A 24297-nucleotide genomic window follows, 5' to 3' on the forward strand; every position below is an offset into this window, starting at 1 on the left:
TTCCGTACATGGCTACGATGATGCAATTACGAATGACCGTAACGAAGAAATGGCAACGAGATGTACCTATAGACGAAATGCAGCATGTTCAGCACAAAATGTGGCTTTCGCATATCCTAGGATTGTCATGTCTTCGCACTATAACACTTCTTATTTCTCCACGGCATCGTAGAAACCAACACGGACCGTCTCCGCGTAGCGTGCCTGGCGAAGAACGGAGATGAAGGCCCGCAGAAGTGGAAAAGCGGGGAAATCACACCGTCTGCAGATTCCTTAATGTCCTGCAGGGAATAAGGGCGTTTCGTCACGGCGATTTAGTCCGATTTGGGAAATGAAGGGGGAATGCAATCGGCGGTTTCATTGGAGGATTTTCGCCGCTCCAGTGTCTCATGCCTAACCAAGCCACTGGCTCCTATTTAGACCTTTTTCTCTTGGGCCTTAATTATTATGATGCCTACCGAGACCAACTGTATGATCTACACGGCCGTCAGGGCATAATTGATACTCACAGTAATGTCACTTGGATTCTTCTGGGTCATTTGCTCGTAAACTATCAGGGACCAAGCTAATTGTACTAGCGCCCCCGGATTTCACTCCTTAACTAGCCGAAGAATATAGCTGTATATTAAATGAACTATAAGCGGAGGCGAGCCCTTATCCCTATTGTTATTAGCCTAATACCCGGCGGATGTATACAAGCCACCCCGTCTCTGCAATCTTAGACAAGGAGCTATAAAGGCGCGGGAACTGCATCGCTATTTGTGAGCTTTGGTGCGGATTACAATCGAGACTTTTGATTAGTTATTACGCTGCTGCGCAAAAGTTGGCCATGCATCGCCTGTGTGTGATAGCCATTGCGGCATTATTTGGGTCTGCCCACGCCCAGGTAGCAGGCTACGGGCAATGTAGGTCAAAGTTATTTGTTCAACTCTAAATCAGCTGCTGATTCTAGAACAGGTGGTGGTACTGGCTACTCTGGAAGCACGACATGCACATCGGGCTATTATTGTGCCTCGCAGAATCCTTGTAAGCATGAACCAGAAGATTTGATATGTACTTCTCTCATGAATCTGTAGATTATTACCAGTGTGTTCCTGGAACTGCAACGACCAGCACGACAACCACGTCAAAGACGTCTGTCACGACGACTACTACTACAACTTCTAGCTCGAGTTCAACATCAACTACGCTGAAGACGACTACTTCTCAGACAGCGACTCAAACCTCCACTTCTACTGGAGCGGCCACTTGCACTGGGACATTCAGTGCAATTTCGGCATCCGACTTTGTTGCGAAGCTCCATCCCGGTTGGAATCTCGGAAATACTCTCGACGCAACCCCAGATGAGGGTTCCTGGAATAATGCACCAGTTGTGGCCTCTACTTTCAGCGATGTGCAAAACGCTGGCTTTAAGAGTGTTCGCATTCCGGGTACGTTGTCCTGCAGCATATCGGATTTGATCTAGATATTGACGGAATGCAGTTACCTACGCGTACCACTTCACTGGCAGCTCTCCAGACTGGACTATTGACCCAACTTGGCTCGCTCGAGTTTCTGAAGTAGTCGATATGGTCACTTCATTGGGTCTATATGCCATTGTGGATGCTCACCATGGTAAGCCCGTCCCCTATTCACCCTCTTTTCTTCGGGTAGCTTATAAACGATTAGATTCTTGGATCTGGGCCGATGTGACTGCCTCCGGTGCCAACTTGACCATGATTGAAGAGAAATTCTACCGATTGTGGTATCAGGTTGGAACTAAGTTGGCCTGCAAGTCGAGTCTCGTTGCCTTTGAGCCGATTAACGAGCCTCCTTGCAATACTGCAACTGATGCTGCTGAGATCAACAAGCTCAACCAGATCTTCCTTCAGGCCATCAATGATGCGGGTGGCTTCAATCCTCAGAGAGTTGTGACTCTTGTTGGAGGTGGCGAAGATAGTGTCAAGACTTCAGAGTGGTTTGTTGCACCGACTGGGTTCTCGAACCCGTACGCTATTCAGTTCCACTACTATAGTCCTTGTAAGTACAATCCAAAATTTGAAGATTTGAACACATGCACTAACACGACACAGATGATTTCATCTTCAGCGCATGGTAAGTCTGCTGGTAAATTTACAAGCCAGATATTGAGCTGACACCTTCTAGGGGCAAGACTATCTGGGGATCAGACACTGAGAAGGCCACCGTGCTGTCAGACTTCACATTGATACGCAACAACTTCACAGACGTCCCCATCCTAATCGGCGAATACGATGCTTCACCAACAAACACCGAGCCAGCTGGCCGCTGGAAGTATGTGGACTATCTAATCCGTTCAGCTCGTAGCCTCAACTTTGCCTGCGTTCTTTGGGACAATGGCCTGGATCATCTAGACCGAAATGCAGGCACCTGGAGAGATCCCAATTCCATCTCGATGATCACAAAGTCAACAGCTACTTCGGCAAACAGCTTACCAGATAGCTCCGAGGATGCATCTGCAACCTCTCAGTGGTCTTCAGCTTATATCTTCCACCAATACGGAACTAACGTGGTGGCACAGAGTCTTCCATTTATCTTCAATGGGAACACACTTACTTCGATCAGCGACTCGACTGGTTCGACTCTGACATCCGGCACAGACTACTCCGTCTCGGGCGCTAACATTACTTTCACTGCTTCCTATCTTTCCAAGCATATTACCTCGACGACTGCGCCTGGCATCATTGCTAATCTCACACTGACCTTCTCGGGTGGCCAGTCATCGCCAGTTGTCCAGCTTGTTCAGTGGAAGGCGCCCACTCTTTCGTCGACCTCTGCGGTTGCTTCTTCAGTTTCTGGTGCCGATCTCAGCATCCCCGTTACTTGGGGTGGTCTCCCCGAGATTGCAGCTGTCAAGGCATTGACTACCAGCGGAGTATACCTGGTGGATGACTGGACAGTGTATCTAGGCCCGTTGCAGCAGGCTAGAACGGTAAGCTTGAAACTCGCTCTACTTGCTAGAATTCGCACTTACATTTTCGTCAACCATCGCAGACCTACAGCAGCCAGTATAACTGGGATTCATCCCACGTTATTATCACTTCTTCTGCGATCAGCTCGGTGATTTCAGCTGGAGTGTCTACTGTGTTTACATTCGAGTTCTACCCGCGGGTTGAAGGTGGCGTCAACTCTGTCAACTTCACCTTGACCGTCTAGTTTACTCTATGCGAAAGTGTCTGTGTCGAGAATTATTCATTTATCAATTGATTGGACTTGCTATATCCTGATATCGCCCTATTAACGCCGTAAGTCCCGGTAGATCGCTTGCTCCAAAAACCCCAAATAAGCCAACTATAGTCACGCCAAAATATAGTACTGTACAAACCACCAAAAAAGTCCACCTAGATAATCGTTGCATCATCGTTCTTGTGGCAGAAGCCAGACAAGAAAGCTAAAGGATAAAAAAAATAGCAAAACTAATTAATACAACGTCTTCAACTCTCTCAATGGAAGTCCGGGGTCGTATTTGTCCCAAACAATCTTGTTCTTCTCATTCAAGTGGGCACCCTCATCCGTGATATTAATGTTCGGATCGGTCTCCAAAACTTCGTGTCGGCTGAAACCCCACTTATCGCGTGGGATCCAGAGTGTTGGAGGTGGAGAAGCGACGCACGGCTCAAAGTATGCGGTGCGAAGTTCTTCTTCGGTGTATTCGACAGGGGCGACATTCTTGCGCACCTTCCGACGGAGAGCGGCGTAGTCGTTGTAGACATTTGGATGGAACCAAGACCAGAAGGCCATGACGCGTGAGCGACGTTGTTCGTTGATTTCGGCCACGGCGTCCTCTTTCTCTTGAAGGAGGTCTTCTTCTGCGTCTAGAGAGCGCGGGAGGAACGTGTTGAGCGGGGCCAGGGCTTCGTTGAGAGATAGGTGTGACAGGATGGTGGCAATTGTATAGAGAACCATGATAATCACGGGCCCAATCGCGGCCTTGATTGCGAAAAGACCGATCATACAGATCTCAGCCAGGTAGATGCCGGTCAACAAGTGTTGAAGTGCGCGTGGATATACCAGGCCCTTGGTGTCGATCTTGATGTCATAAACAAACAGGAAGTTGTATCGATACGCTTGATATACAAGATACAAGCCAACGAAGGCAAAGCCAAGAATCAGGGGTGAGATACAAGAGTATGTCAAGGCTGGATGAAAGTTAGACAGTGCAGGTAAGCAGGGGAGTAGAGATATCTTACCGATCACACCCATGTTTGTGAAAACAGGGAAAACGTTGCCCCAGCTGAGACTACCCAGCTCCGCCCATCGTTGGAACAGACGACGCGGAGAATAGGCGAAGAAGGTAGTCACAAATTTGAACAATAGAGCGCTGACAATCTGAACAAGAGCCATGGAGCTCATACTCAGACCCTGAAGCAAAAAGTAGGAAATGTAGAAATTGGTGGCTTTGGGCAGATTCTGAGCCAACAGGTCCTTTGTAGAAAGAGGGTCCTTGATAATCTGGGCTGTAGCAGCAGACGCAGCGGAGGTCAAGGTTGTCACCAAGAAGACTTGTACGACTTGGAAGACGAAGTGAGCGCTCTGGGTGAAGAGCTCGACTCGAGCCAAGGATGGCACTCCAGCACGGCGAGCACAGACTTTGCGATAAAGTTAGCATAAATCTACAAATACCGATGGTAGCGTAACACTTACTTCGACAAATAATCGGAACCAGTGACATCAGTGCCACAAGTGCAGCAGATGGAAGCAGGCCCTCGATCGCGCCCTTGACAAAATCAGGAAGTTTAAGGATGAACTTCAAAGGAGGAATAATCTTAGACAGATAGGTGATGTTCGAGATGGTTCCAACAAGGGCGGCTGGGAACGACCAAAAGACGACCATTGCTGCGAGGCCTCCTTTGACGGCAAACTTTCGGACAATACGCTGCCACCAGCTCAAGTTCAGAGCTGACCAGACAACATCACCTGGGGCCACACCGATGAAGCGGGGGGTCATGTGGAATGGCTGGTGGTGTGAGAGGGTTTGTAAAGCGATCTGAGCATCGGACTGCGAACCGAACTCCACAAACATTGCCGAGAGCTTCTTAGCATCGCCATCCTGATGCGTCCTCTGGAGGACCTCGACTTCTTTCGTGACTTTGACAAGCTGTTGGCGGTACCACCGAATTGAATCGACTTTCTGACCGAACAGGAATCTCAGACGGTGCGTTGGACGTTTAACTTTATGGGACCATCCTGGGTTGCTCGACTCGCAGTCGAGGCATGTGTCTGAAGCGAACTCGCCGTTCTTCATAGCATTTTGACGGACTTTATTCGATCGCCGAATGAGTTTGGTCTCTGCGGTTTCCAACTTGCAGGCTAATTTGTCACGCTCATCGACCAGCTTGGCGAGTTTCTTGCAGTCTGATGTGATCCAGATGCGAGTAATGGTGTCGCCAAATACCTGTCGCAATTTTGTTTCATTCTTATACGCGTCGGGTACGGACATGAACAGTACAGTCCTGGAGGAGATTCGAGTAGCGTAGGCGGGGGAGTTGAGGTATGCCTGGCGCAGATTTGCGTAGTAGAGACTTTCACGAGTAATAACGTAGAACACGAACGCTAGCCTGAAATTAGGAAAGCTCCTTTTAACGCGAAATTCGAGTACTTACTGAAGTAGATTAATGCCACGACGGTATTGGCGTAATACTTGGTTGGGTTTGCGACATTGCTGAAGCTTAAGAGGTCCAGCTGATCGTTCCCATTTCCACCCGTCGCGTGTATCGGTAGAAGGATCGGCCAGGTTATCAAACAACCAAAGGCACATATCGCGCACAAGACGCGCAAGAATCGTAGAAAGAGATAACCGTCGAGCGACGAGTGATGCATCACATGGTTGTCTTCAATCTTCAAGAATGTGCCGAACCAGTTGACCCAACCCGAAGGTAATTCCGGACTCCGTTGATGTTCGTGAATGTCGGGCAGGTGGGATCTGGGAGCGTACCAGCGGCGCTGTGTTCGGCGAAAGATAAGAAAGAGTCCGAACCAGAATGCTGCATATATTAAAGCTGGCAGCAAGGTCATCATCAAGGCCGAGGCTGAAGAGCCGCCTCCGCCAGTAAGACTGCTCGCAATTTCGCTCGATGTCGTCGAGGCATCGCCTCGAGAGGATCCGACATTCGGATCGTTATTTGGGTCCTGTTCGCGGTGGATTCAACGATCAGCTCCATCCTTGTTTTGAGGTTATCGGTGGATATGGTCACATACAATCGACATTCTGAATAGGTGCCCTGTGCCTGATCACCCTCTCGGGAGTGGTGATGACAGGAGATGGGGGGGGGGAAACACTAATCAAATATTGACGGCGGATCTGGTCCAAAAGAAGATAAGAAAAAAAAGAGTGACCATGATCCATAATTTCTCCGTCACAAAGCATGACGGCCCGCCCCTCTCGACATTCAATTGTCTTCCTGGTCCCGCCTTTTGGACCTGTCACCTTTCAAGGGGAGTGGACATAGTTCGGCTTCACGCGTCGGCGATCGCTGATAGGTGCGTCGCATTTTCCCAAATCTTCGGAAGGCGATAGTTTGTCGATCCCCATAGTTTTGTGCGCCGCACATCATCGGGTCCGACGCACTGCGCTGCATTGTCCAGGCAGACTCACATTTCGTTCCAGCGACTCGATAGGTGCTTCTTTTTTCTTTTGCTGTCAGTTCAGCCCTACATGATCAATGCCAATGACCCGGTACCTGGAAATGAGGCGCTATAACCCTCGCGGAGAGCAAAAGCAACGAGAGCCGCGAAATCCCCCCGGTGGGTCCCCGAAGGAAACCAAACTATCGAACCGAGACGCACGACGATCGCGATTCGGTGGATCGATGGGGGGCCTCTGTCTCTCCCCCCGGCTCCCCTGAACGCATGGACGCCAAGTCTGGAACTAGGATTTGGCATCTGAAAGGTGCAGCCCGTGCTTTCGACTAAGTGCCCTCGCTAGGCTGCGGACCAATTGACCTCGGGTGACACACGTTGGCATGCTGGAGGGTACTGCAACGTCTTGATGGGCACTGGTCAAAGTATGCGTGGGCTGCAGGGCGGTATAGAGGTGGGCATAGCCAGCGGTGATGGAAAGCCAATCGTTGTTCCAATCTCGAATGTAATTGCTCATCCCGCACGGGTCAGACAACACTCGTTGCTTGTGTAACACACGCGCTATCTTTCTCCCCCCATCCAGCCCCTCACTAGGGCTGACTCAATGAGTGGGAAAGTTTCTTGACGGCGTCATGAGTGTTGATCCATTTTTCTTTGGCCTTCCCACCGTAGTTTGACAGCGGTTGACTCCTTGGCCAGCCAGACGCAAGGGGCGCACATTTCTATTGCTTTCAGACGGCGGGCGCGGATGCAGCACTACTCTCCAGCGAGACCGCGGCGGATGGAGACGACGGAGTGCCGACCCATGTTTGTGGCAGACTGGGGGGCGCATTCTGGCATCTGTCTGGACTCTGGAGTTTTGGACCTGGCACTCCAGATGGTTGGTGGCTGATAGATCCAGATTCTCATAGGTCTGAGCGCGGATTCAATGCTTCTCGACCAGATTTGTTTCCCATGGAGTCATAAACTCGACCGGGTTTCCTGCTGTATCCACGTAAATGTGTAACGACGAGGGATCGACCTGGAGGTGAGTGGCGTGGCATGATCTGCAAGCAGGTGGGAACAAAGACAAAAGTCTTAGTCGGTTTGATTGCCGGATGGACGCGACGACTGGGAAGGAACCCGCATGAACGTCTTCGCGTCGTACTCGATCCGGTCGCATGCAGTGGGCCACGGTCTTTCCATACATTCGAGGAGGCTCATCATCTCTTTGCCGTGGATCTGGTTCGAGTGCAGAAAGTTGAAACATTAGGCCTACGCACGTGTTCCACCACGAACTATGACGCTTGTAATTTTATATGCAAACTCCAGAAAATGGTGCGTTGAATTTGATCTATCTATTCTCGCTCGCACCCCCGGGGGCCTTGGATTTCTGGCATAAATAATACATAGTGTTCAATCCGGTCATCTACAGAGTACATGTGGCTAAACTTCAAATCCATCTTATTACTCATGCTTTGAAATACGTTACCTACTTAGATCGAGAGATATTATGCAGGCTATTCAGAAAGATATCTCAAAGGACCTTCCGAAAGATACTTGTACTCATCTTCCTAACCCAGGGGGCGCTGATACAATCGATCGGCCTGCTTCAAAAACAGCCGCAGCTTTCAACAACATCGCATCCTCCCAGCGTCGGCCAACAAGTTGCATCCCTATTGGCAATTGGAGCTCAGGTTGATTTGGAAGACTCTCTGCACGGCCAAACCCACAAGGCACACTCATTGCAGGGTGTCCAGTGACATTAAACGGTGCCGTGTTCGTAGTCACCCCCACGGCGGCCGAGAGCTTCTCCATGATGGTTGACTCGGGCCCATCGCCATCAGCCTGCATCTTGGGATGAGGCATCGCAACGGTGGGAGCGCATGGAGTCACCAGGATGTCAACTTGTGTCAATGCGTGATCGTAGGCTGCTCGAAGCTCAAATACTTTGCGGTGCGCCTTGGCTTCAACGCTGGGACCGAAGTGTTCCTGAAGAAATGGTCCAGAGAGCATGACATTTATTACTGCCGGGTTGGTCGCGGTGAGCAGCTCATACATTCGCTGGTCGGGTGGCCATTGGGCTTGGATATGTGGTGGTAGGAAAGACAAATGTCCAGACGTCTTACCCTGGCAGGCCCATTCAGACATGTGCGTTCTCGTGGCGGCAGTCCAGATGAGGCTGCCTTCGCTGTGCAGAGGAACGGATATCTCTATCAATTCTGCTCCTGCGGCGGCAAAGAATGACCGGGCAGATCGCAGCACTGTCTCGCGAACTTCTTGGGATAGACCCGGGACGTCGAATGACTCCGTCAACAACCCAATCTTCATCCCAGTGCCAATCCTATCTCCATCTTTCAGGTCGCGGTTCCGAAACTCCGCCAGAACTTTGGGGTAGTCTTCCACTTGAGCTTGTAGTGGAGATTCCGGGGTCATTCGTGGATCAATTCCATCATATCCAGCCATCACTTGCAGCAACAAGGCGATATCTTCGAGGTTAGCCGCAAGGGGTCCCAAATGATCAATCATGGGTGCCAACGAGACCGCACCGGTATAGGGCACGAGACCAAATGTGGGCTTCAGACCATAAATACCACTATAGGACGCTGGATTCCGGACCGAACCAGCTTGATCCCCACCAATCGCAATATCGACCGTTTCTTCAAAAGAGTGACCAGTCTCACGGCGTCTGACTGTCGCTGCAACAAGAGCAGCGGATCCACTGCTACTTCCACCAGAAGTATAGCCAGGAGCCAAGACATTATGCACAGGACCACTGGCAGCGCTGAACGAGAGTGGGGAGGCACAATAGTTCTCGCAAGTGGAGGACCCTTTGATCGTTGCACCCGCTGAAAGGATTCGCGAAACCACGGATGCATCAATGGGAGATAATGGAAGCTGGCCATCCTTGCAAAGCAACTCGGTAAATGTGCCTACGGTGGTTGGTAGGCCACCAACTGAGATATTGTCTTTGATAACTATAGTTTTTCCACGGAGTAAGTTGCTGACCGGGTTTGCCGCGATAAATTCGCAACGAAATCTCCAAGCATTCAAAGGATTTTCTTCCTTTGGAGGCTCCCAATAGGTACGTGGAGTTTTCGTTGCCACAGGGGATAGTACAGGGTGAATGTAGTCGTTGCTGCTCTGGATGCGTCTCATCACGGCCTCGACCGACTGGAGCAAGTGCAAGTAAGCCTCCGTCTCTTGGCCGTCTGGAATCTTAATACCGAGCTTAGTAGCTGCATTCTGCAGATCCTTGACTGATATATTCGACCTTCCACGAATTAGTCCATCTAAATACACATTGAAGTCGCCAATCACTTACTCTATGGGATCGGCCAAGAATGCTACCGACATGATGAATGGCTGTAGGTGAGAACAATTTCAAGAAACCAAATTAATCAGCAACCATGCAACAAGTTTATCAAAGGTTATTATTGACGGCACGTACTAGTAAGCATACGAGATAATGTAGAAGAGAAGAACAAGCTGGCAGATCCACAGCATCATCGGAGGTGCCGCTTCGCCTCGGCGATAGTGCGGGGTCCCCGATGACAAGGATGTACTGGCAAGAGAGCCACGAGAAGTGAAGCGCAGAAGAGAGTCTATGATTCCAAAAGACATGAAAATGCTAAAACGTTGGAAAGAAAACTCTTGAATTGAGATATCAGTTGAAATATAGTGCAGCTTTCGTATCATTCCTGTCCATTCGCTACCAAAATTCGGCCACCGTCTACACATAACGAGACGCCATCCACGTATGCCTGGAAAAGTCCCACGATTAGCATTCAACGGGAGGGAAAGCAGTCTATTAATTATTCTAAAGCCACTTACCCCAGCTTTGCTCACAAGATACAAGATCGTCCCCGCCATATCTTCGGAGGCGCCCGCCCGTTTTGCTGGAACCTTGTCAAACAGCGAACTGAAGATATTCCCTTCAGTACCGACAGGATTCATATTGCTTGGGACAACTAAAAATACGGCTGTATCAGTATTCGACTGAAAAAAAATGTATGCTCAGATCAGTCAACTCACATCCCGGGTTCATGCCCACCACTCGGACATAGAAGCGATTATATTTCGCTGCCAGCAACTTGACTAAGTGGTCGGTAGCCGCCTTACTGGTAGCGTAGCTAGTCAAATCGACATTTGTCACATTGTGCATACTGGCACAAGAGCTGGTAATGATAATCACACCTTTTCCCTCGTCGCGACCTTTTCCTCCGTTCCCCGTCTGCTTCTCGGCTGCCGCAGCGAGAAGGGGAAGGAAAGCAACACTTAGGAAGTAATGAGCCGTCGAGTTCACTCGAAATGTATCTTCCCAGTCTTTCTCCTCGATGGACCACATCGACTTTTGAAGCTCTTCCAAATTCGCTGTCAGGACATTGCATGCCTGTGGAGGGTCGCGACGAATGCCCGCATTCGAGATTAGTATATCCAAGGACTGTTCTTTCTGAGAGATGTGCTGGACAAGTCCAGATATTGATTCTTTAGATGATACATCGCATATGAAACTAGATATCCAGTCAGCTTCTGACCAAAGATCTTCCGTATGGTTCATACCCCTCTGCGGTACCACCAGCATCTCGCCCCATATGGTTGAGCTCGGTAACGACGTCGGCGATGGGATCACTTGGCAATGCAGCAATATAGACCTTTGCGCCATTCTGGACGAGTCCCTACTCACTTGGTCAACTCTGGAGCAATGCTATCTCTAGCACGACACTCACTTTAGAGATCATAAGCCCTATTCCGCTGCTTCCGCCTGTGACCACCGCGACACGGCCTTGTACATTGAATAAATCTAAAGCTGCGAGAGAGGCCATCTTCAAATGTAGCCGGAAGAGGAATATGGGAGCCGAGCAAACTGTTGCATAGGACAGTATAAATAGATTAGACTTCCAGAGAGAAAGTGGGGAAGCGATTTTGGCCCGTCGGAGCAGCCGAAAGGGCATAACGCAACACCCATTTCGAGGAGATGGAAAGTCTTGATAGACGGAATTTCTCACCTTCGTCGCATTTTTAGCAAATAACGGAATTCCGTACAAAAGTATTGGTGAGTTCAAAATAATATTCAAATTTTCTACGGCATCTAGACTTCTTCTCTCAAAGTTGCTATGATTCTCCTTCACATTCACACTCACGCAAAAATCTAACTGTCTGAAGAGAAGATTTCATAATGAATACAGTATCGGATACTCTTGATCATAAGCTATAATGAAAAGCAATGTGACTTATATTCTAGTATCCTTTACCCCTCTCACTCCTTATAATGCTCCTTCGTGCGAAGCTCTGCCAAATTCAAGCATTCACTGGTCATAGCATCATCTCTGGGTATCAACCGGACCTTGAAATCCCTTGGAATAGCAACAAGTGCAGTTTTGAACTGATTATACTCCACATAGTCCGTATTTGGTGGATTCTCTTCACTGGCAACGATCTTGTAGGAAGAGAGAAGGCGCACCAGAGCACTGTAAAGTAGTCGCGAGGCAATGAATTGACCCGAACATGCCCGAGACCCTGATCCAAAGCTTAAATGAGGTAGACCACTCCCCTCCGTCTCGACTGGAGGATCGATGGACTTCAACCACCTTTCGGGGTCGAACTTGCCACCGTCTGGGCCAAAATGATCCACATCTAAACCTGAGATCAGTATTGCGAAGTGCCAAATATATGAAGCTTACTTACCGTGATTGCCTGCTTGGGCGTTTATCAAAATCATCGTTTTGGGTGGGATGATTGCTCCGTTCCAGTTCACTTCCGTCACGGTCTTCCGCGGCAAGCTCATTGCGCTAACTGTGTAATAACGCCCTGCTTCCTTGATAATGGCGTTGACGTAAGGAACTTTCTCTTCTGAAATGGCGCTTGTCCAGGCCTCGCGAATATCAGGGTAATGGCGCTTGATATCCTCATAAGCACGATCCTGCCAGATCTGCCCTTCGGGGGTGGACAAAGAGCCGATGCAGGACGTCAAAGTGCCAGGAATTGTTTCGAAGCCACCAGAAACTAGTGACAAGCAAATCGATGAAACTTCGACTCCCGTAAGCTTTGTTTCTTCATCCTTCAGAATAGCAGCAGAGATGCATGGCTTATCGGTGCCCTTCTTGATCATTGCCCGGACCTTGTCCAGGAGGAGATTGAGATACGCATCGCGACGATCGCGCAGCTCTTTTGATCTGGCAGTTTTCTCGTTATTGGGAAGGTACCGTAGAAGAGGGATATAATCCTGCAGATTCTCTGAGGCACTTCGTAAAAGTGAAATAGCAGAGCCGACATGTAGAATCTCGCGCAAGAGGTCGTCATATACGGCGTCCATGCGAATCCCATAACACAGTGTCAAAGTCGTATTCAGAGCAAATCGTTGGATGTATGGTCGCACGTTGAGTTCAACTTGACCATTTTTGCTATCGCGGTAGATGTCGCGAACAATGCAGTAACTTTCCAGATCAAACATCGGATGATAATTTCGCAGGGCAGGCCTTCCAAGCGCCGTACCTGCTGCCTTGCGCTTTTTCTTGCATGAATCGTCCCAAGGTGATGAGCCGATGGTGAAGCCCTGGGTGCTGCTCACAACTCCATGAAAGGTATACAGCTTTGGGCGATCGATGATTGCATTCTGGTGGCCAAGGAGCATCTTCCGGCAGTCATCAAACGAGTTGACCACAACAGCCCTTGTGTTTCCAAGCTTGATTTGAAAGACCGAGTGGCCATATTCCCGCCACCATCGCTCACACACTGTTGCGTGGTCTTCGCCGAGTTTGAGGAGATGGCCGAACACTGGAACTGCCCCCGGAATCTCCGGGAGGCCTTTAATGTGAGGAATATCGGTCGCCAACGTCCACTAGCAAGAAGCAAGATCAGACTTGATTATATAAAAGCATATAGACGTGTGATAAACGTACCTTGTATATCAAATAAATAAACAATGGTATAATAGCTAGAGTATAGCTCCGAGGAATAACCCCCAGGAGAGCTAGATGCTCCTCAAGTTTCATGTCGATCATTTTGTCGTCGGCCAAGGCTCGCCGTTAGAATCTAGTCTTGGCGCCGCTCAAATTGACTCCCTGCGTGCTCTATCTCATGGATTAAATAAAATTTGTTCAAAGCGAGAATCTTTTTAAAACCGGGCCCATGTGCCTCTTCTCACGCAGTGTTACGTCGGTCGCAGATTGACCCCCTCATCGGTCCTGTTCAGTCCAATCGCACGACAGTCGGACTGTCCGACCACCGCTTATCACATCGTGATAAGGCCCTCCATTGCGTCAAGTACTGTACTTAGTTATCGTGTGAGAGAATGCAGTGAGGGGCAGAAAACATAGATACGGTAAGAACAAATCCAACTAAATCCACTATTTCTTCGCTATACGGCAGGGAATCTGCTATTCCGAAAATCCGAATGAATTGTCTTCGAATGTGCTCTAGGCAATTCATGGAATTGAACATACTATACATAGTACACAATCAAGTCCAAGAACTACTCTCTAGTCTCTAAAAATTTGGCAATCCTTCGATTCATCCATTCTGTATCCTTTGGGTTGGCACCGCCTCCGCCAATATGTCCCCAGATCGATGGGATAACAGCCAGCTCTCCGTTCTTTAGATATGACACTTCTTTTTCACTAACTTCCCACTTGAAGTACTGGTCCGTCTGACAAGGAATAAGAAGAATCCTCGTATTTAGGCTCTCGAGCGCTTTTTCGATGGGAAGATTCTCAGAACCAGATCCCAAAGCAACCCCAATATCAGACCTTTGCCACATTCCTAGCATAACGAGAAGATCATCCGCATGCCAGTCCTCGTAGCCTTCTTCGCCCGCCTTGCTCCATTCTTCAATAGTTTTGAAGCCACTCTTCTCAAATAGACGTTGTTCAAACCATTCCGCACTGGTCAGCCAGGCAGAGTATGCGCGACTGAAGGCATGCAAACCGCGAAGTGGCACCCCTTGGGTTCTCATGGCACTATCGTTGTAATCGATTGAATGCGATAAAGCCGCTTTGGGCCCTTCCAGGAACTGATAATTGTGCAGACTAGTCTTTGCCGACGAGCATATAATCACGGCATTGCGGAGCATCTGAGGATACACGGCAGCCCAATGATAGGTACACTGTCCACCCATGGAGAAACCAATCATCACGTCGATGGAGGAGAGGTTGAACTTTTTGGTGATCAGCTCGTACTGAGCTTGAACGCAGTCTCGATAGTCGAGAGTAGATGGAAAATTCTCGGTATTGGAAGGACTCGAAGATTCGCCATTGCCCAACAATGCCACGACGATAACTCGATGGTCGCGCAAAACTCCCGTGGTAAAGTTCAAAGTCGTATTGATCCTCCCGCGAAAACAAGTGGGAATCAGTGCGATCTTTTGAGCAGTAGGGTTGAACTCTCGATAGGCGAGTCGCACCTTGGGAAGTGTAACTCCATTTTGGAATTTGAAGCCCTGGAGCTCGAAATATTCGATTCCGGTATCATCGTAGGCCAACGGCATTGTGAGGGATTTGCTCCGCGCGTATTCAAAAAAGACCAAACCCCAACAATTAAGTGGGGTTGCGTTCAAGCAGTTGATGGAATTGCGGGGGGGGGGGGTGGGGGGTTTGAGGCTTTTGACGAACTACTAGCCTAGGTGACCGATATCGATCTGAATTTTGGGGGTTCGGAAGACCCGATGAACATGTTTTTGGTAGTTTGGTAGATGGATAGATCTCTTTCTCTTTAAATACAGAAGAATATTTGACTCCACTTTTACCCCTCACACGATTGATTTCCAGAGCCTCGTTCACATCTCAAGCCTCGAAAATTGCTGTTGCCTTGATTTCCACCGCAAAACGAGGATCTGGCAATTCTTTCACCCCGATAGTCGCTCGACTCGGCGCGCTTGCACGATCGGACCAAATCTTGTTCCATTCCTCATTCATGTCGGCATATTGCGTCTTCATATCGAGGATGTAGACTGTTGAATCCACGATATTGTGGAGATCGGCCTTTCCATTGGAAGCTCCCTTTATGATGCTTTCGATTCGGCGTAAAACGGCCGCAGTCTGCTCTCGTACATCGATTGTGAAAGATCCTTCCGGGTTTTCCTTAACTCCTTCATATGTACCCTCCGGGGTTACGGCAGCGATGCCCGAGATGTAAATTGTATGGTGGGTTGAAGGCGCTACGACGCGGGCGTGTGAGTATCGGGTGGGCCCCGCGACCTTCTCAGGGTCGAGGAGAAATGACTGGCCGTTGGCTGGCATAATGAGGAAATGCTGAGGCTAGACGGGTAGGGTTCTTTGAGAAGAATGATTTGAGTATCCGGATAGCACCACTGCTTTTCTCTATGACTTTCTTATATTTGATTCAGTCATAATCACTCTACATAAAAGTAGGCGAAGCGGACCCCCCGACGTGGAAGCCGCAGGCGGGAGAGCCGAAGGAAAGAGATCAGACCGAGGTCAAAGTCAATCAATTTGAATAATAAACAATTGATTCTTATGGCTGTATGAATTAAACCTTTTAAACGCTATCCAACCAATTTTCCGTGTCGAATTAATCCATTTAGCAGTTGTGGCGGATTGGAAGTCTGAACTCGAGACCAAGAGCCGGTCAACGGCCAGATATGCTTAAAGGTTTGCTCGTTAGGTTATTTGAATCATCCTTTCAATTATCTCATATCATCTCTTGCTCTATCCTCAAACTTGGGATCGATGCGATGACTTTAATGTTTATCTAGAGCACTTAAATACCGCCCTTCAGGCTGTAGCAATGGAATCTCCAATCTTTCTATTCCCTCTTTTGCAACATGAGTTCTCTAATTTCTCACCCAAAGTCTTAAAAGACCCTTGTTAATTGCGCACATGGATTAGCCTTGACGGTCTGCAATCGGAGATACAACCATGATGATCATGGAAACTGACACGAAAATGATAGGCCCGTGGCGTTGAAATCACGCATTGTATTTCTACAGATGCATTTTGCATGCAGAATCTAACATAAGGGGCTGTGTGTTATTGCCTATAACTCCTTGTGCGGCCGTGACGACGTACCAGTCTACCGGGTATCGCCTTTCATGGACGTAAGATGTCAATAGGAGCTATTCATACACATATTTTAGGGACAGCAAAAATACCAAACCCCCATTTACAATGATTTGTGAAAAACAGGGGAAAAACATTCTGCGATAAATAACTGCCGTTTTTTCGAAGCCGGCGCCACGAGTCCTTTACCACGGAATTCCCAGATACTTAACGATTTTCAGGTCGGCGAGATGTGTTCCATGCCACGACAGGCAAAAATGATTCATAAAGACTTCCATTCTTGGGGGGGCGAGTCCACTATCACGACGTGCATACGTCCCGGATTGAGAGCCAATTCACCGGCTGTTTTGTGGTATGCTCTCGATAGAGAGGTTTTCTCATGATCATGCCCCAAACCCTTCTCTTGTCCCTCTAGTACCTTCCAAAATAGGTTCACTGACTCTGCGTACTTCTTTTGATGATAGACAGTCCGGGCAAGATCGTATGCCGTGTCAAGTGTCATTTTATGATCGGGACCTAGGGTCTTCTCTAGTCCCTCAAAGGCTCAGCGATATAGATCCTCTGCCATGTGGGGATTGCCTTTCTCAGCTGAGGCTCAGTATCCCGATCAGTATACTCACGTGACTGGTCAGAAGCAGTGAGCTGACTACCGGGTACCTAGGTACCTAGGTCGGGGCTAGAGTAAGTTAGTTGACTAGCGAGGTCCTGAATGAGGGGTGAGTAGATCCCTAAGCAACTCTGAGCATCCATGTAGGTGCAGATCACGTGCGATATCAATGACTAAATCTATGGTAAACATCATGGACCTATGGATAGTTGATTTACGATTAGAGCAGTTAAGAGGAGCCGTTTTTGACGTGGCATATACCGTCACCCAGCGTTGTGGTGTACTCTATATCAGATTCAGAAAAGAGAATCTCATAGTTCTTCTCATGATGACCGATTTCCCCACATGGCGGATACAAAGGGCGACCCCGCTATCGTCAATTCTCAGCGTTTGATTGGCAATTGGCCCCTTTCTCTCCCCGCACGGTCAAGTCACCAGGGCCAGGGCCAACAGAGGATATTAGGAAAGGAGTGGAGATTAAAAAGAGAAAAATCACTGTTGTAGAGGTTAAGATCTTGATTTGCAATACAAACGGCAGAAAGACTGAAATTGTGTCTAGTAACAACCATCGTTGTACAATACAAAAACTATCAAAAGTATGCCACAGGGGAGATAACGCGAGATAAGTGAATCATTCCGAAAGCTCCCCTCTCCCATCGACCTTATCTTCCCTTCCCCCGCTCTCAGCAACTTGTAGAATCCTCAACTTGATGCTTCATGCCGGACGACAATGATGCCCGAACCCGCTGCCCGGGCGGAAAGCTCCTGCAAACGCTGTCATCGAAGGAAAAAGCGCTGTGACAAGACTCTACCACAGTGTCAGGCATGTCAACATGCCAAGGTCTCCTGTAGCTTTCTAGACGATGAAACGCAGGTGGCCTCTTATCCGATCGCGTATGGAACTTCGATCGCTCCTAGAAAAGCCTCCATGTTTCCTGGTTTATATAATTGACAGCGAATAGATACGTACGCGGATTAGAGAGACGAGTCAAAGAACTAGAACAACGGCTTACGTCGTCGCTCATACCGCAGAATTCCCAGCCCGGTCCATTTTCCTACCCGTGGGATCAAGATGCAGACATTCGTCTAGGCGAGAATTCGATGGACGTGGACAACCTCACAGCAAATCAATCACCTCCTGCACCGTCAAAAGAACATCCATTGCCTCCGCCCGATACGCAACATATTTCTCCCACGTTAGATATAGCCGGACAGAGAACCGGTAGTCTGGCCGATGAGCTCAGATTGTTATCCTTGGAGGCTGCAGCAGAGAGATATTTGGGCTCCTCGTCAGGTCTTTCCTTTGCCAAATTGACCCAAACTGTGCTACAACGGCTCTCTCCCGACCAAGAAGGATTCATGTTTGACGGCGGCGTCACAGATAATCAACAGCAGAGTTGCGACTCCGATCCCGAGCCTGATCCGCTTTCCAATTCAAATTCCATCTTCTTTGAAATGAACGCCTCATTGACAGGCCTCCTTCCTCTAAACTCGATCTTTGGAAACCCCGTGGTTGAGGACTTTGAAGACTCGATGGGCCTCGCGTTGTTGGATCCTTCCCATATCAACTCCCTACTAGAGTTCTACTTCGCCCACTCGCATACTCTGTACCCCTTTATTCGAAAAAGCGAATTCGAAGCCGTCCTATGGAGGATATACGGTGACCCACTCGATCCCCTGGCCCAGTCGCCTCTGTGGCAGTTCCGAATTTGGATGGTCCTCGCGATCGGCTCCACGACTTACTGCTCTGTATCTCTCATGGACGAGACCGAACCTTTACAATTTTTTAATAAGGCTATGACCTATTTTGAGGCAGCAATGGGATGTGGGGACTTGGTGAGACTTATCTCACCCGCACTGGTATGATCAGTAAGGCTAATGTAATCTAGGCTGGCTTGGAGGTCCTGATGCTTCAAGTTTCATATTCATTCTTCAACAAAATTGGGCCCAGTATGTGCAAAGCATTAGCCCAAATACTCTCGTTGACAATCAAGTCACTGACATGGGGAAGACACCTGGTTCCTGGTAGGTGTAGCCGCTCGCATGGCGACAGGCATGGGACTCCATACATCAGACGTATACCAGACTCTGGCGGTAGACGTCGCTGAGCAGCAGAAGAGGCTTTTCTTTTCTTTGTATATGATGGACCGGTATGTCTCTGGTTTGTACTGACATAATTTTTAAGGTGGTTGATCGGCTAACTTATTCCCAGTGTGGTGTCGTTAGCTTTAGGAAGACCTTTTGCCATTCAAGATGACGATATCACAGTCGAGGTTTGTCTTCGTTCACGGTCAACTCATACCCCACGAGCCCTTAAGAAAATCGACTAATAACTTGCTTCTACTAGCCGTTTGCCAACGCCGACGACGCAAATATCCAACCAGACGGCATTGTCGCCGCATCAACACTGGAGGCGTCCACAATGGCAGTCCCCCTTCACATCCTAGCACTTCGGAGGATTGCTAGTGATATTGGCAGTCAAGTACATTCGCAGAATTACAGTAAGCGACAAAGCCCAGAAGCTCGAGAGGAAACCATCCAAAAACTCCATCGAAGGCTCCTTGAATGGCGCCGCAGCATGCCATTCCCACTACCCGACCTTCAGTCAAAGGTGCCTCATCTATGAACGAGCTGGTTCGATCTAAACTATTACACCCATGTTATCATGCTCTATCGCCCATCACCACTCAGCCCGACGCTGGACGCCGCGCGAATGAAGATTCTTGCCGAGGCATCGGGTATGGCCATTCGACAAGCAACTAATCTGCACCGGCAACGCCGGTTTGCGTATAACTGGCTTAATTTAGTAGCCATATTCAATTCTGCATTGTCACTTATGTATACGTCTACGGCTCACTGTGAGGATCTACCCTTGGTAGTGGATCACTCACGAGCCATTGATGATCTTGAGTTGGCTGTGGAATTATTGGAAGTCTTTAGTGGAAAGTTTCCTTCTGCAAAAAAGATCCAAGGCATGATCCGGACTGTTTCTGCAAAGCTGAAAATGTACAATATACATTCCCTGGGATTCTGAGGAATAAATTCAGTCATGGTCATGGGGAATGTTGCCCAATACCGGTCTCCGAATAGTCTAATATCATTGTACATGGACAGAAAAGACTGATATATTTTGCTGTTTTTTATCCAGATTTATCCTAGCATTCAATGTGAGAGAGCTTAACGTTTTCTCGGGCGATTGACTTCCGAAGCAAATTCTGAGTAATGAAAAATGGAAATATAGACAACGTAAATACTTCAGTAATTATTTTAACCGCAGCCGTTCAGGCTTGGCCTGTTTGCCTTTCAAGAAGGCCTTTGTTTCCCCTTGTAGCATGAGACCCATCACAAAACAAGGCCCAACGAACTCATACAAAGGGTACGCCTGATGATCTGCTTGTCGTAGGATAACGGGGTATTGGAATCGGTCGAGGACACATAATATATCACCTGTCGTTACCCCTAGAGGGGCTAAGCCGATAAAGCCCTCGCTAATCTCAAACAAATGGCCAATGTTAAGTACCTCAAACATGCTCAGAGCTTCCACCAGTCCCTGAAGTGTTACGGTAGGATCTGAGGCCATTATTTGCCCTCTCTCATTTTGTATACTGTCCCGAAAATACCTTTCTATGCCAGACCAGATTGCCATATCTGTCGCATCATTTTCATGGGTTGAAGAGGCAAGCCGCTCCAACAGAAGGAGAATCGCTCTTGCATCGCAAATCCCGTCAGGTTGTCTCATCAAAAGTGCATAGAAGGCAGAGGCCAGAGGTAGACCGGAAATATATCCAGGGGCATGCCGTCCAGCAAAATCGATTAGGTATTTACGCATTGCGCCATTCTGTAGAAAGTTCAAGCTGGGCCGCTCGCCGACATGGTTAACAGTACTCATGCGTATGCCCAATACATAAAGCTTTTCGCCCATCAACCTGGGCAGGCTGGGGTAAGCTCGTCTTATGTAGTCAAAATGACCTTTATCGGCCTGAGCTATCCAACTGGGCCCCCGCTCGCGGTTTTCCATTGGTAGGTGATATCCGTGGGCCCATGAGGGCATATCATCATGGTCGCCCGCATCAGCAAGGCCAACAGCATCGTGAAGGAAGAGAAGGGAATATGGTGTGTTGCGTGTAGCAACTAAGAAAGCTTCCACGAAATCGATACAGGCCGTTCCAACGGATTTGGCAGGGCCATAATCCGGCTCCAGGGCGAGCTTTGCGACTCCAATAAGGCTGTAATAGTAGTCCCGGGGATCGGTAGCACGTGTCAAATGAGTATATGCTGACAGAATGCAAAGAGGTGGTCGCATTTTATTTTGTGTCCCAGCAAGCTTCGCCTTCGCCACCAAAAGACGTTGAATCATTTTGAGACTATTGACAAGGAGTGGTAGTCGTTGTCGAAGTATGCGCATGTCATCTGTGAGGACCGCTGGTCGCCCTTCATCGACCATACGGTCCACCAAACATCTCAGATTTGAGATAGCATTCTCGAGTTCATCATCACTCATCTGAGCGCCGGGACTAGTAAAAGTGAGGCTGTGGGGCTTGGAGAGAGCTATCTCTTGGAAAATCCACATCCTGGACCAGTAAGGTAGATCGACCAAGTCTCGGGGCGCTGCCCAAAGACGATTCGGTATAAGGACGTCCTCGCGTTCTAATCCCACATCTAATATCAGAAGCTCCGGATGGAGCTCACTAACAGTTTGAATATCCTGACTTATAGATCGCAAGGCTTTGAATGCCAAGGGAATATAGGGGGCATCCCCGAGCCAAGAGTAGACATGATTGGCGGCGCCGTAGATGTTGCTCATAAATTTGACCTGTTGGTTCTTTTCTTCAACGTCATCTTGCTTGATGCAAACAGCGTCGACCCATAGGTGAAATCCGTTAAGAAATTCGACACCTTGCTGGCTGAAATATTCCAGCGCCTTTGTTAAATTCGCTGTGATCTTCGTTATAGATCCATTCAGCACGATATTTTCGGTTATCGAGGGGTCGCCGCAGACATACGACAGCGCGGCGAAGGATGGGTTATCTCGGAGGGAAACAGTGGTCAACTGACCATAAACCCGAATTTGACTATCCCTTGGGACTGGCAGTAGCTGGAGAAGTCGGATCTCCTCTCTGTTCGGGCAGAGGGTTCGATAGACATATGTGCTATTCGCGATGTCTTTGTTTGTCATTCGGCTTGCGGCCACATCCATTTTTACTTCGCTAAAGAATCTCCGTGAGAATTTTGCCTGAGGGTAAAAAGCTTCAGGTGGGGTGTGAGCGGTTGACAGAATGGCACGCTTGGCCCCTGGACCGTTTGGGCTATCTGCAGCTACATGTATTATAGTATCATAGTACTGCCAAGAATAGTGTCAAGGTTGGAGTGGCCATAGTGAATATAGTGTGTTGCGTAGTAGGATTGGAAAGAATCAAAGCGAATGGCAACTATGAAACTAATTTTGATCCATACTGTACCTGTTCGCTCTTTCAATCGTTTATGCCAGATATCGGCACCGTCCGCCGAATACTCGGGTACACTATATAAGGCTTAACCCGGTCCATTTCCTATCTATATACTTCGAAAGTTCCTCTTTAATCAATCACTCATTTTCTAATGATTCCGGCAGTTATAGCTCTTCCTAGTTCATACTAGCTTATGCACCAATTTAGCTCACTTTGACATAGTGTTATATAGTTAGTGTTGTTGGATAAAATAGGGCGGGATAGTCGGCGGTGAAGAAAGGAGAGGCAGAAAAAGCGTCAACAACCATCTCTCCACAGCTCCTGAAGCTGCTGGTCCTTTGGCGCAATTCCCTCTTTGCGACAACGTACGGTCATCGGCCTCATGGAAGACCGGGCAGCGAACCGGCCCGGATTTGAGGCGCCATTCGAGCCAAAGCAACCCTTCCCGCCGTTGCTCGACGAATTGGCGTCACCGGAGGAAGTACAGGAGAGCTACGCGGAGGATGAGAGCGTTACCTCTCCGGGTTATGACGAGATCGAGGTCGAAGACGATGCCGACTTCCAGTCGCACTATTCCCTAGAGCCACGATCCTTGTCGGACTCGGAATCGGAAGACTCGGCGGATGATATTGGAAGAAATCACCCGTTTCGACAGTCATCAGGCTCCCTCCATGGACCTAATGCCTTTGCGCCTCCCTTTTACAATCGCCCGCCGACCCCTCTACCACCGTCGCCTTCATTAACATCCCTTCTACGACCACCGTTCTCCACGACCACCTCTCGTCCCACTACCCCAGACAGCTCCGATGTGGAAACCCCAAACGACACCGAGGCCGCTGTGGCCAAGTCCGCCCGACGTGCGACCACCGTCCCTCGCGCCAGCCCTAAGGTTCCAACCTATGAGTACTACGGTTTTGTGCTCTACTTGGCTTCTTCTCTCGCATTTTGTACGTTTCAAACTCTGTGGTGTCTAGTGCATGCCAATTTCGACTATGGACATGCTGACCTTGTCGCGTTCTAGTGATTTACCTGCTATGGTCATACCTCCCCTCCCCGTTCCTTCACCAACTTGGTATCTACTACTACCCCAACCGCTGGTGGTCCCTAGCTATTCCATCGTGGCTGGTCATGTCCATTGTCTACATCTATGTTGCTCTGGCTTCATATAACACTGGGTACCTGACCTTGCCCATGAACAGCATCGAAAATATTGTCGATGAGGTTGCAAATGTAGCTGTCATCGATGGAAAGGCAAGGCGACGGCCTGGAGGGTCCACCAAAATGAAGCCTGGAGCGACTTCATACCAGATGATGGGTCCGCAGAATCGAAAGGTCAACTGGCGTGAGATCTGGAGCGAGGGAACCGATGCGGTGATGGATATACCAGTTGGGGGTGTATGTGAGGTGCTGTATGGTCAAGAACGCGATGAGGATGCAGGGACTAGCGAGTTTCCATAATGCGGACTCGTAACTACAATTAATCAAGAAGACCATCGAAGTACAATTCTCAATGACGTGAGCGTTCAACACTCGAAGGGGTTCCGGTCACGTGTTGATAAGCGCTGCCGCCGCCTACGAGACTCTTTGCATCTTTCACGTCTCATCCTTCGTTGACGAGTCTACCCTCTTACTCCGTTAGTTGTCGGCTCTT

General features: G+C 48.8%; 10 protein-coding genes across 10 annotated transcripts; 3 read left to right on the forward strand and 7 right to left on the reverse strand.

Moving 5' to 3' along the window:
• Positions 1–829: 829 nt before the first annotated feature.
• N7496_004453 (putative extracellular endoglucanase) lies at positions 830–3174 on the forward strand (the record flags this gene model as incomplete). The annotated part of the gene is made up of 8 exons (XM_056697384.1): positions 830–905; positions 958–1026; positions 1077–1430; positions 1483–1614; positions 1669–2019; positions 2073–2094; positions 2146–2950; positions 3013–3174. The coding sequence occupies 8 exons, from the start codon at positions 830–832 to the stop codon at positions 3172–3174; spliced, it is 1971 nt and encodes a 656-aa protein (XP_056559596.1).
• A 264-nt stretch (positions 3175–3438) lies between these two features.
• On the reverse strand, positions 3439–6225 carry N7496_004454 (uncharacterized protein; the record flags this gene model as incomplete). The annotated part of the gene is made up of 5 exons (XM_056697385.1): positions 3439–4157; positions 4209–4607; positions 4663–5571; positions 5622–6147; positions 6217–6225. The coding sequence occupies 5 exons, from the start codon at positions 6223–6225 to the stop codon at positions 3439–3441; spliced, it is 2562 nt and encodes an 853-aa protein (XP_056559597.1).
• Positions 6226–8142: 1917 nt separating this feature from the next.
• N7496_004455 (uncharacterized protein) lies at positions 8143–9933 on the reverse strand (the record flags this gene model as incomplete). Its single annotated transcript, XM_056697386.1, has 2 exons — positions 8143–9850; positions 9902–9933. The coding sequence occupies 2 exons, from the start codon at positions 9931–9933 to the stop codon at positions 8143–8145; spliced, it is 1740 nt and encodes a 579-aa protein (XP_056559598.1).
• Positions 9934–10271: 338 nt separating this feature from the next.
• Positions 10272–11402, reverse strand: N7496_004456 (SDR family NAD(P)-dependent oxidoreductase; the record flags this gene model as incomplete). Its single annotated transcript, XM_056697387.1, has 5 exons — positions 10272–10340; positions 10411–10547; positions 10612–11090; positions 11140–11255; positions 11307–11402. 5 exons carry the CDS (start codon positions 11400–11402, stop codon positions 10272–10274), a joined length of 897 nt encoding a protein of 298 aa, XP_056559599.1.
• Positions 11403–11836: 434 nt separating this feature from the next.
• N7496_004457 (cytochrome P450) lies at positions 11837–13580 on the reverse strand (the record flags this gene model as incomplete). Its single annotated transcript, XM_056697388.1, has 3 exons — positions 11837–12213; positions 12265–13417; positions 13479–13580. The coding sequence occupies 3 exons, from the start codon at positions 13578–13580 to the stop codon at positions 11837–11839; spliced, it is 1632 nt and encodes a 543-aa protein (XP_056559600.1).
• Positions 13581–14050: 470 nt separating this feature from the next.
• N7496_004458 (uncharacterized protein) lies at positions 14051–15061 on the reverse strand (the record flags this gene model as incomplete). Its single annotated transcript, XM_056697389.1, has 1 exon — positions 14051–15061. One exon carries the CDS (start codon positions 15059–15061, stop codon positions 14051–14053), a length of 1011 nt encoding a protein of 336 aa, XP_056559601.1.
• A 295-nt stretch (positions 15062–15356) lies between these two features.
• Positions 15357–15812, reverse strand: N7496_004459 (RidA family protein; the record flags this gene model as incomplete). Its single annotated transcript, XM_056697390.1, has 1 exon — positions 15357–15812. One exon carries the CDS (start codon positions 15810–15812, stop codon positions 15357–15359), a length of 456 nt encoding a protein of 151 aa, XP_056559602.1.
• A 2488-nt stretch (positions 15813–18300) lies between these two features.
• Positions 18301–19825, forward strand: N7496_004460 (fungal specific transcription factor domain-containing protein; the record flags this gene model as incomplete). Its single annotated transcript, XM_056697391.1, has 5 exons — positions 18301–19035; positions 19089–19149; positions 19211–19349; positions 19412–19472; positions 19547–19825. The coding sequence occupies 5 exons, from the start codon at positions 18301–18303 to the stop codon at positions 19823–19825; spliced, it is 1275 nt and encodes a 424-aa protein (XP_056559603.1).
• A 636-nt stretch (positions 19826–20461) lies between these two features.
• N7496_004461 (HET domain-containing protein) lies at positions 20462–22396 on the reverse strand (the record flags this gene model as incomplete). The annotated part of the gene is made up of 1 exon (XM_056697392.1): positions 20462–22396. One exon carries the CDS (start codon positions 22394–22396, stop codon positions 20462–20464), a length of 1935 nt encoding a protein of 644 aa, XP_056559604.1.
• A 632-nt stretch (positions 22397–23028) lies between these two features.
• On the forward strand, positions 23029–24104 carry N7496_004462 (uncharacterized protein; the record flags this gene model as incomplete). Its single annotated transcript, XM_056697393.1, has 2 exons — positions 23029–23593; positions 23668–24104. The coding sequence occupies 2 exons, from the start codon at positions 23029–23031 to the stop codon at positions 24102–24104; spliced, it is 1002 nt and encodes a 333-aa protein (XP_056559605.1).
• Positions 24105–24297: the final 193 nt, after the last annotated feature.

This window comes from Penicillium cataractarum (genome assembly GCF_028827025.1).
Source record: "Penicillium cataractarum strain IBT 29864 chromosome Unknown utg000002l, whole genome shotgun sequence".
NCBI lineage: Eukaryota > Fungi > Ascomycota > Eurotiomycetes > Eurotiales > Aspergillaceae > Penicillium > Penicillium cataractarum.